This window comes from Populus trichocarpa, chromosome 7 (genome assembly GCF_000002775.5).
Source record: "Populus trichocarpa isolate Nisqually-1 chromosome 7, P.trichocarpa_v4.1, whole genome shotgun sequence".
NCBI lineage: Eukaryota > Viridiplantae > Streptophyta > Magnoliopsida > Malpighiales > Salicaceae > Populus > Populus trichocarpa.
Window position 1 is genome coordinate 8,005,879 of NC_037291.2, and position 12,387 is coordinate 8,018,265.

The 12,387-nt window shown below is 37.2% G+C and overlaps 1 protein-coding gene across 1 annotated transcript; it reads left to right on the top strand.

The window, feature by feature from the left end:
- Positions 1 to 9,750: 9,750 nt before the first annotated feature.
- On the top strand, positions 9,751 to 11,994 carry LOC112328240 (uncharacterized). Its single transcript, XM_024605699.2, has 3 exons — positions 9,751 to 11,194; positions 11,637 to 11,729; positions 11,852 to 11,994. The coding sequence occupies exons 1-3, from the start codon at positions 9,751 to 9,753 to the stop codon at positions 11,992 to 11,994; spliced, it is 1,680 nt and encodes a 559-aa protein (XP_024461467.2).
- Positions 11,995 to 12,387: the final 393 nt, after the last annotated feature.

Consider the following 12,387-nt stretch of genomic DNA (forward strand, 5'->3'; position numbering starts at 1 on the left):
GACAACGTACCAACGACTATAAATTCATCGGTGTGGCCGTCGGTGATATGGTGGCATTACCAGTAGTTGTTTTCGAACTCTCTGTGAAATACCGACGGCCTTACGTACGTCGGTGTGTCCGTCAGTGATGTGGTGGCATTTCAAGTAATTATTTTCGAACTCTCTGTGAAATACCGACGGACTTACATACGTCGGTGTGGCCGTCGGTGATGTGGTGGCATTACCAGTAATTGTTTTCGAACTCTCTGTGAAATACCGACGGACTTAATTCCGTCGGTGTTGCCATCAGTGATGTGGTGGCATTTCAAGTAATTATTTTTGAACTCTCTGTGAAATACCAACGGACTTGCGTACGTCGGTGTGGCCGTCGGTGATGTGGTGGCATTACCAGTAATTTTTTTCGAACTCTCTGTGAAATACTGACGGACTTGCGTACGTCGGTGTGGCCGTCGGTGATGTGGTGGCATTACCAGTAATTGTTTTCGAACTCTCTGTGAAATACCGACGGACTTGCGTATGTCGGTGTGGTCGTCGGTGATGTGGTGGCATTACCAGTAATTGTTTTCGAACTCTCTGTGAAATACCGACGGACTTAAGTCCGTTGGTGTTGGCGTCGGTGATGTGGTGGCATTACAAGTAATTATTTCATGTCACAAAATATATCATCCATGATCAATAATTATTTCAAGTAATTATTTTGTAATTGTGGCATTTCAACTAATTATTTCAAGTAATAAATATTTTGTGTTTCAAAATATATCATCCATAATCTAAATTACATGAAAAAAAGGATTTTACATAGGGCTTCATTTTGGTAGTTAGTCAGAATTTTCTTCTTCTACGTCATGAATTGAATTGTCATCACCTTCATCGCAATCTTCAATATAAATATCATCTTCTTCATCGACAGTTGCTTGTCCGCTAGAGCTCAAAACAAAATTCAACTCCTCTGCGTCAACATCAACAAGACTATCATCGAAAACACGAAAATTTAAATTTTCTTCCAATTCAATCGAAGGAGCAACTCGATATGGTTCAACCACCTCACTAACTTGAAAGACTTCATCTCGCAGACTTGTGTCTTCGTTCTCATCCTGAACAACCTCGACATGACCCCGGGGTTTCGTTTTTAAAACGGACAACCAATCCACTCTTGATCGATCCTTTCTAAATGAAGGGGTGTATGTATAATAAACTTGTTGACATTGCTTTGCGAAAACAAAGACATCGTTTATGTTGCGGAGTCTAGCTTTTGAGTTGATTTCGACCAGACCATAGTGCGGATCAACTCTGATTCCTCTGTCAGTCGTGTCATACCAATAGCATTTGAATAAAAACACTATATTCTGCTCGTTATGATATTGCAGTTCGACGACCTCTTCTAATCTACCATAGTAGTCAACTTCTAACTCACTACTAGTGGATCCCTTAACACAAACACCGCTGTTGTATGTCTTTCTTCCTTGCCCGTATTCTTCAGTATGGAAAACATATTCATTGACAAAATACCTGTTATAGCACTTACATTTTCTTTCAGGCCCCAGGCTTAGTGAAGACAATGACTTAGGTGCACTCCTTCCCATTTGATAAACCTTGTATGTAATGTACATCAATAAACAGTAAATGAACGAGAATCTCGTAATGACATGCATACGTACAGTAATTTTGCAAGTTAGAATGAGTTTGTGATAGTGCTTACATGTAGTTCTGAACCACGTGGCAAACTGCTCATCTTGTAATTGAAAGATCTGGGATTCGGTCTGCTGTGAGTTATTGGAGAGCAAATATTGACGATGTTGCCTGTAAGTGATAATGAGTGTATGATATTACAATATATAATTAACAGTATATTACTAACAAAGTTTAATTAGTATAAACTTACTGAATAAAAGGTCTCAGCTCATCACAGTTAAATAGAACATAGTTGTGTGCTTGTTTGAACTCTATTTCCGTCAAATATCTTCCTCTTACGACATTTTTAGGTGTGGGTCGTCCAGTATTGGAGAATATTGACAAGTTCCCACTGGAAGGCACTTCACCGCCATCATCATGTCGTGGAACGCGATTGATTCTCGTTCTCAGATGAGGTTCGAAATAGTACGAGATAAATGTTGAGATCTCCTCAACAATATAGGCCTCACATATCGAAGCCTCAACATGCGCCTTGTTCTTAACCTTTTTCTTGAGATTAAACAAGTACCTGCATTGAAATATTAATCAAGTATTTTCAATTAAGAAAAACATATAAAATACTTTTATATATGAATTACATTGCAACGGTAATATCTAACCGTTCGAATGGGTACATCCATCTATATTGGACCGGTCCTCTAGCTTTTGCCTCGAACGGCAGATGTATAGGGAGATGCTCCATTGAGTCAAAAAATGATGGAGGAAATATCATCTCAAGTTTGCATAGTGTCTCGACGATATTCGTTTGAAGCCTCTCAATGTGATCAACATTCAACTTGCTGGAGCATATATCTCTGAAGAAATGACTGATCTCCGTGAGTGCATCCCATATTCCCTTTGGCAACAAATCACGAAAAGCTAATGGGATGATTGTTTGCATAAACACGTGGCATTCATGACTCTTCATTCCATACAATCTGCAGTCCTCTATATTAACCAGCCTTGATATGTTCGATGCATGTCCATCCGAAAAACGCAGACTCTTAAGCCATTTGTAGATTAGCAGTTGTGCATTTTTCTCTAACACGAAGCTTGCTCTTGGTTTTGCAACCCGTGACTCATCATAAACCAACTCCATATTTTTACGGTTACAGTATAAAGCTATATCCAATCTAGCCTTGATGTTGTCCTTTGTCTTCCCCTTCACATCCATGACGGTGTTGAAAATGTTCTCAAACATGTTCTTTTCGATGTGCATGACGTCAAGGTTATGGCGGAGTAGATTGGTCTTCCAATAAGGAAGCTCCAAAAAGATACTTCGCTTTACCCAATTACGGGTCAAACCAAAACCAGAAAACTTTTGCTTACCTGATTGAAGGCCAAACACAATGTCACCGTACTCTGAGACAACATCATGCAATTCTTCACCAGAAAGACGCGGGGATGCAACATCTTTTTCAACTTTGCCAACAAAGAAATCTTTTCTGTTCTTTCTGTACCTGTGATGAAGTGGCAAGAAGCGACAGTGACAGTCAAAAAAAGAAGCTTTACCTCCATTTGCTAGCGTGAATGCCTTGTTGTTTTCCATACAGTATGGACATGCGAGTTTCCTATGCGTGCTCCAACCAGAAAGCATTCCATAAGCTGGAAAATCATTGATAGTCCACATCAATGCCGCCCTCATAAGGAAATTTTGTTTCCTCGATATATCATAAGTCAGAGCTCCGGAGGACCACAACTGCGCCAACTCATCAATCAACGGTCGAAGACAAACATCTATATTCCAGCCCTGGGCTTCTTGGACCGGGTATGACTAGTAGATAAAAACATGAACTCCGGCCTCATACACATTCCCGGTGGCAAGTTATAAACTGTGAGTATGACCGGCCAACAAGAATAAGGAGCATCAAATGACCCAAATGGGTTGAATCCGTCTGTACACAACCCAAGACGCACATTCCTTGATTCAGCTGAAAAGTGAGGATGAACACTGTTAAAGCGTTTCCACGCTTCGCCGTCAGAAGGATGAACCATCACTCCATCAACCGCATGGTGTGCTTGGTGCCATGTCATGTGCTCACCAGTCCTTGGTGACATGAATAACCTCTGCAGTCTAAGTGTGATCGGGAAGTATCTAAGTTTTTTATATGCCACTAGAGTATTTCCCCTACCAGTTCTAGGTTTGTAACGGGAATGCCCGCATGTTATGCACTCGGTCGTCTCAACATTTTCAAGGTAGTATAACATGCAGAAGTTAGGGCACATGTCAATTTTTTGGTATCCTAAATCGAGGGGTTTCATCATGGACTTCGCAGTATAGAAGTTCTCTTTCAGCCTGTTCCCTTCAGGTAAAATGCTTCTCACCCATTCAATAATCTTGTCATACCCGGCCTCACTCAACCCGTGATCTGACTTGATGGTGAACACTTGTGCTATGGCCGATAATTTACTGTGGTTCGTGCAGCCATCCCATAATGGTTTGTCAGAATCTTTCAACAAATCAAAAAACCTAGCTGCATCTGTATTAGGTTCTTCTTCTACGATTGGACATTGACTACCATTACCTTGATTCATTCTCATTGCATCCATAACCATATTTCTGTAAGGATTAGTGTTGTCATTTGCCGCTTCATGCACGTTGCTAGCACTAGAAGTAGACCCAACCACCTGTTCTTCCATGCTCTCATCAGGAACAAATAGTTCTCCGTGAGCATACCAACACTGGTAATTCTTCATAAACCCTTTGTGTAGAAAATGCATCATTACAACATCTGGATGCAGATACTTTTTATTTTCACACTTCCTGCATGGACACCTAATACCGCCTCCAGTAAAATTTCTGGGAATAGATGTTGCGAAATTAATAAAACCCTGAACCCCGTTACAATAATCCATCCTCCGCAATCCTTGGGGTGAATCTTGATACATCCATGAACGATCATCCATGACTTATATCGAACCTCTATAAAATTATGATGACATCATGTATTAATTAACTAAGTTAGGTAAATAAACTTGCAAAAATATTACTTTACCTCGAGATTATCCAACAAACCAATCACAACTTCTCATAAATATTAAATATTCATTATTATTTATCAACGTCCATACGAATTAAAATATATAAATTTATAGAAATTACCACTCCGCAATACCATTGATAAAACTTTAAACGGACCCATTAAGCAAGCTATTAATTATTTCAAAATAGCACATATAATTCATATACTAACAAAATACATATACTAAAAAAAACAATAAAATTGACATTTAATTAAATGTTAAAATTTAAAAAGATAGAATTACTTACAAAAATTGATAAAATCCGTCGGTAAATCAGAACACGGATGCTGTGACCACAAAACTTTAAGAAATATAACTTGTTGTGCTGATATAAGGAAGATTTTTTTTGGGGGGGAGGGGGGGCTGGTTGTTTGCAGATGGGGAGAGTTGGGATTAGGAAGAAGAAGGAGAAATAGGGGAGGAGAGGGTCAATAGAGCTGACATGTACATATATTAACTTTTTCCGACGGACACTCTGTCGGTGATTTTGACGGACACATAGAGACGTCACCGTACGGATCTGCCATTTCAAATCCCTCGGTGAGTCCGTCGGCAATTTAAACGGCGAACCGGTCACGTCACTGTACGAGCTGTCGTTTTGAATCCGTCGAAAAAAAATAACCCACCAAAACCTCAACGTCAGCGACCCGTCTTTTTTTTTAATTCGAAAACTTTTCCGTTCGTAATTCAGTCGGTAACTACCGACGGAAATTTTCTGTCGGTAGTTACCGACTGAATTACGGACGGAAAATAGTCCGTCGGTAGTTACCGACTGAATTACGGACGGAAAATAGTCCGTCGATAGTTACCGACTGAATTACGGACGGAAAAGTGTTCGTCGGTAATTTCGACCTTAAATTACCGACAAAAATATTCCGTCTGTAAATCCGTTGGTATTTAGCGAATTTCTAGTAGTGTCAAAAAATTAGGGACATAATAGATAAATTAAAAAGAAAACATTTAATATTTATGTTTAATCCACTTTTACAAAACAACAAGTCAGCAAGAACAATATTAATTTGTGACAATCCTTTTAAGCAATGATTTTAGATGTTATATACCATATGTCAGCATAGAATTGTTTTAAAAAACTTTCCTAGTTCTTGAAAGATTTAGAAATAGATAAATGAAAGTGTGTTGTATATATTGAGAAATATATTTTGAATGAGATTAAAAGTAAAATCATTATAAAGCAATTTTAAAATATAAAATCTTGAAGAGCAATTATAATATAAGTTTTTTTATTTTAAAAATATTCTTAAATTAATTTTACTTGACTTGTATTGATACATATATTTCAAATTAATTTTTTTATATAAAACATGTCTGTATAGCAAATAATATCAAATATTTATTAGTAATTTATCCCATCATTTAAAAGAGAATCTTCTACTGCTGCTCACGGTTGAAGATGAGAGAAACTGGCTGCTGCTGGAAGGAGGAGCTTCCACTGCTGCTGTGAGGAGAAGCTACTGCTGGACTGAAAGGAGCTGCTGGTCTGCTGCTCACAGTGCTGCTTCCCTGACTGAGAAGACAATCCTGCTGCTTGTTCACGGTGGAACCAGAGCTGCTGACGAAGCTGGTCACGTTGCAAGGAGCTATTGGAATTTGCTGCTGATGGCATGACTGAAACTCACGTTGTTGAAACCAGTGCGGCTGCTGTGAGGAGAAGCTCTTCTCTTCCTCCCTCCAGTTACGACTTTCACTTTTGCTGCCCTCGATCTTTTTTGCTCAATCAAAATGATAATAGCAAGCTTTGCAACATTTCCAACTTCATTGTCAAACAAAGATGCAACTTTCGGAGGTAGATTATCTGGTGCTATTTGCACATTGTATGGAATTTTCAATATGCAGTCTCCGGTTTGAATGCTTTTAGAAGCAAACAATGACCGGTTGTGTGCTGATTTATTGATTAACCAATTATCCAACTCAAAAGATTTATTTACAGGCATTGTAAGGGAAAGCTAGAATTGAAGTTTCTTCAAAGCTTTACGTTAGATAGTTGGTAGCTTATACTTCACACTTACTACGCCAAGGTAACTTGTGGCTAGTACTTGCAAAATATCCATTTTGATGGATGTGAGAACTCTTCAATGCTTAAACAAGTATCTTTTTAGAGAGAGAAAATACAATAATATTCTAAAGAGAGATGCTCTGAAAATATATATGCAGTAGAGAATAAAAATCGTGAACCTTTGTTCTGAAGGTCTCATGGTGTATTTATAGCTCACGAGTCTTGTTCTTTTACGAAGAGAAAGTTTAGAGTGCAATCTTACTCTAATAGTCTTTAATGAAGGATAAATATTTTTTACATCTATATTAATGTTTGATGAGAATATGGTGGGTCCCTAGAAAACTTTTATACACCTAAAAGGTGTAGGAGATTAGGGTTCAAGACATTAAATGTAGCTAAGTCTATGAATGCAGAGTTCTTCCCCGAGGTTAGATTCAAGGAAGGATGACCATTTCCTTGGGCGTGCCCTAGAAAAGATGATCATTACCTTGGCTGTCAAGTCCATGTACCTTGGGTCTAACATGTTTGCTAGACCCATGTTGTCTTGGATTTAGTGGACCACCAAGTCCACCTACCTTGGACCTCGCATGTTTGCTAGATCTGCATTACCTCATTCTCATGAACGTGTCAAGGGAGGATGATCTATTTAATATATTTTTAAATAAAAAACAAAAAATACTTTAAAAAATAAACAAAATATAAAACATCTTCCTTTCTTGCTTTAACGTTGGTTAAACAATTTATTTATTTATTTATTTGCTGTTTCAGCTTGTCGGCCAGTTCAGTTTTTTTTTCCTTCGTTTTAAGCATAAGTTTGCACAGTATTCTAGAAAAAAAAAACAAGGAATTCTCTCAACTGTGAAATATTTTTTTAATAAAATACTCAAAACCTTGTATCAGATTGGCTCCCACCACGTGGCAAACTATAAAATTAGTGGCGAAACCTTAACACTTTTTATCTATCATTGGAGATATTCCTTTTATATATATATATAAACTTTGAAAGGTAACAATCATAATCTGCAATATGAGGATCGATGATTTCTGTTTTTGTTAACAATTATATAAACCAACATTTTAATTTCTCTTTTTTGTTAACAATGAATAGATTGATTTCAAGGACATCTTGTAAAACTATCATTGTCTGACGTCAAGCTTTTCAGCAGAATGCGAGAACCCCGTCAATAAAAACATGTAATGATCGATCGATGAATATCCAAAGTGATCAATTGCATGCTGCAATATGAGGATCTAAGCAAATGTACAGAAATCTAGTAAGAAGGACTCTTGGAGTGGTTTCATATTGTGCCATCTAGTCTCCATATATATACACCATCAACTTGGTCAATACATTTTCTTACACGGCGAGGTCCTCTCTATCAGTGTTTTAAAACCCGAACCGGCCCGACGGGTCGACCCGGGACCCAGCCGACCCGGGCCTGGGACCGGTCCGGGTGGAGGCAAAAACTTGCTCGGGAATTGGCTCGGGAAAACCCGGTCGACCCAGCGGGTCGACCCGGGACCCGGGCCACCCGGTCAAACCCGGGTGAGACCCGGTCAATTTTTTATTTTATTTTAACTGTCATTAAACGACGTCGTTTTTAGCTTTCTAAAATGCCAAAACGCTGAAGACTAATGACTGAAGAAGAATGAAGCAAAATCATTAAATCAGTAACCTAATTCCTCTTTGAAACCCAGCTGAGGAGCTGAGGAGCAGGGGACGTCGACGTCTAACCATTGATCATGAAAAAGGTTTGAATCTCCTTCTTTCACTCTTTGTTTTCTTTATTCTTGGCCGTTTTCTCATTTCTGGCATCAATTTCAATTTCAGAACTCTCAACTGATCTACTGCCATCAAGCCCAATCGCTGTCATCGATTCATTGTTCGTTGATTCATTCGCAGCCCAGTCACCTCAGGTATGTTTCTCTAGCTCGATTTCTGTCTTTTCTTCTGCCAGTCAACTCAATTTCTCTAGCCCGATTTCAACTTCTGCCAAAAAAATAAGAACTCTGTTGTTTGTATGATGAACTCTAGAATGTTGTTACTGATTTTGCTGTTACTGAACTCTCTAGCTCGATTCATTGTTTGTTGATTCTTTTGATGCTGTTACTTTGTTACAGTGATTCGGCAGTGAAAAAACGTTGTGTGGAGGCTGCTAGTTTGTTAATTTTTATGACTGTTTTATGTAAAGATTGTTAAAGATTGTAAGGTTTAGCTTACAATTTGGAAATATATGTAAAGATTATGCTGTTTAATGTTTATGGTTTTAATATTTATGACTGTTTTATGAACAAGATTATGACAGTGTATTGTGTGGAATTGGATTGTTAGTTTGTTACAATTGTGTTGAATTACACGCCAAAAAAGGCTGCTAGTTTGTTAATTTTTTCTTGCCTAATCAGATTTAGTGATTTACAGTAGTTAATCACAGTAGTGAATTTTATTTCAGTGTATTGTGTTGAATCTGTATTGTGTGATTAACAATGAGGCTGTCATTGTTAATCCAATGAATGGATTGCAAAGTGAGTTGGCTTGAAATTATATTCCCTCTTATGAATTATGTCAGGTCTTAAAATGTCTTCACATGATGGTAGTACTCCAAGTAGTGATCCTTCAACGGCCCAATCATCTCAACCTTCAATTTCCATGTCAAGTGGTAGTAGAGGAAGAACAGATTTAGCATGGGGTCATTGTAGAGAAGCTCCTGAACTTAGTGTTGGATGTAAAAAAACTAAATTAGTTTGTTTATATTGTGCTAAAGTATTTGCGGGTGGTGGTATTAATCGATTTAAGCAACATTTAGCTGGAGCTAAAGGAGAAGTTGAACAATGTCGCAAATGTCCTCCTGATGTTCGACATCAAATGGTTTTGAATCTTAAAGGAAATGCTGATACAAAAAAAAAGAGTTAGAGAAATGCAAGCAGAATTCAATCCATTTAATGCACAACAAAGGGAGCATGAAGAGATGATGATTAGGCACTTAGAAGTTGATGATGATGATGATGATGAGGATGATGAGGATGTCAATACTAAAAAACATATGTTACCACCGAAGATTGCAAAAAAGAAAAAGATTCAAAGCACCAGCACTGTAAAACAATCGACTACAAGTTATGGGAAGCAGAAGAAATATGCAACATTAGGGACATATTTCATGCAGAGAACAACTCCTGGTGCTCAAAAGTCTCTTCAGAATTGTTGGCAAAGGAAGGAAGCAGTTGAACGGTGTGATCTTGCTTTAGCGAAGTGGATGATTGATGCATGTGTGCCATTTAATGCTTTTAATTCTGTGTATTATCAGCATGTCATAGATGCTGTAACAGCCATGGGTCCTGGTTATAAAGGACCAAACTTGCATGCTATTCGTGGTTATTACTTGGCAAAAGCGGTTGATGAAGTCAAGATTTATGTTGTGACTTATCGAGAGATTTGGAAGAAGACTGGTTGCACATTAATGGCTGATGGATGGACAGATCAGAAGAGGAGGACTTTAATTAACTTCTTAGTATATTGTCCTAAAGGAACAGTTTTTTTGAAAACCGTGGATGTATCAGATGTCTCAAAGACTGCTAGATTGTTGTATCAGTTGTTTAAAGAAGTTGTTTTGTATGTTGGGGTAGAAAACATTGTGCATATGGTGACTGATAATGCTGCAAATTATGTTGTTGCTGGCAAGTTATTGATGGAAGAATTTCCTTCAATATTTTGGTCTCCTTGTGCTGCTCATTGCATCAACCTCATACTCCAGGACATTGGTAAATTGCAGTCAGTTTGTTGTGTTGATGAGCATGCTTCTGGTATCACAAAGTACATTTATAATCATTGTTATCCATTATATTTGACGAGGAAGTTAACTGGAGGAAAAGAAATACTTCGTCCAGCTCCTACTCGTTTTGCTACTAATTTCATTGCATTGCAAAGCATTTTAGCTCATAAAGATGAGTTGAGAGCTATGGTGACATCGAGGGAATGGATCTCATTTGCTTATGCTAAAGATAGCAAAGGAAAAAAGTTTGTTGTGAGTGTGCTAGACTCTCTGTTTTGGGAAGAATGTGCAATAATTGTGCGAATTAGTGAGCCTTTAATTCGAGTTCTACGAATGGTTGATGGTCATGATAGACCTTCGATGGGATATTTGTATAATGCTATTCATCATGCAAAAGAAGAAATGATGAGGAGATTTCAAAAGAGAAAGGCTAGAGTGAAACCTTTCATAGACATTATCAATAATCGGTGGGATGGACAATTTTATAGAAATCTTTATACAGCGGCATTTTGGTTGAATCCTCGATTTCAATATGATGCAAATATAATGGATAAACATATGAGCACCATTTCTGGACTTCTAGATGTTCTTGAGAAGTATGCACATGGAAATCTACCATTGCAAAGTAAGATTACAAGTGAGATGAAGTTATTTAGGAATGTTGAACATGACTTTGGTCGAGTGTCCGCAATAAATAATCGCACCCTTATGCCTCCAGGTATATAATTTTTATATTTAAAAATATTATTTGACATAGTCTCCTTTTACTTATTATTTTTTTGTATAGATTAATGGTGGATGACATATGGAACCAGCGCTTCAAATCTACAACAGTTGGCTATATGAGTGTTAAGTCAAACTTGTAGTTCTTCGGGATGTGAGAGAAATTGGAGTATGTTTGAACATATTCATTCCAAGAAGAGAAATAGATTGGAGCACCAAAGGCTTAATGACCTTGTTTACGTCCACTGCAATCTAAGATTGAAACAAAAGTATTTTTCTTTTCTCTAATTCCTTAAATATTATTTTATCTTGTTTAGTAACATTATTAATACTTATATTGTGTTTATCTTCACTTTTAATATATAGAAATTATTGGAAAGGACGAAATTATGATCCAATTAATGTTGAGACAATTTGTGACATTGAAAATTGGATAGTAGAAGATGACCCGTCAATCTTGACAACTGAAGAAGCAGAGAGTTTTCACCAAGCTCTATCAACTATGACCATACAAGATACTTTAGATGATGGTAATTAATTATTGATTATTTAGTGATAAATATTATTTAAAATAAAGTTTTGTTGAATACATAATATTTATTTATTAATTGTGTTTGAAATGTAGATGTCATAAATGTTAATGATATTGAAGATGATTGTGAAGATGAAGTTTCAAAGGAGCATGCTGATGATTTATTAGGTGTTGACGAGATTGACTCAATTCCATCAACATTTGATCCAAATTTTGCTCCTATGGACACAGAAGAACTTAATGTGTTAATTCAACAAAAGTGAATGTGTTGTTGATTTAGAATTTATATTGTTGGATGTTTTGTTTTAAATATTTTAGAATTTATGTGGTTGGATGTTTTGTTTTAAATATTTTAGAATTTATATTTGGTTTGTGTTTTGGATATTGAATTAAATTTATGTTGTTGGTTTATAATTTAAATTTGGTTTATGTAAGTGTTGCATTGTAACTAGTTATGTGTTTTTTTTTTATAGGTTTTTTTTTTGGGTTGACCCGGGTCAACCCATCTGACCCGTGACCCGATCACTTGACCGGGTCGATGACCGGGTCGGGTTTCAAAACTATGCTCTCTATACACCATGACCCAGTATTTATAAGTTATTGTTGATTTCAGTACCGGAGGCAGTGGCGGAGCCAGAGTTTTTTCAATGAGGGGG

Coding starts and splice junctions, on each gene's coding strand:
- LOC112328240 (XM_024605699.2), top strand. CDS start 9,751: ATGTTACCACCGAAGATTGCAAAAAAGAAAAAGATTCAAAGCACCAGC. Junction 11,195..11,636: donor TCGCACCCTTATGCCTCCAG/GTATATAATTTT, acceptor AAAATTGGATAG/TAGAAGATGACCCGTCAATC. Junction 11,730..11,851: donor ACAAGATACTTTAGATGATG/GTAATTAATTAT, acceptor ATGATATTGAAG/ATGATTGTGAAGATGAAGTT.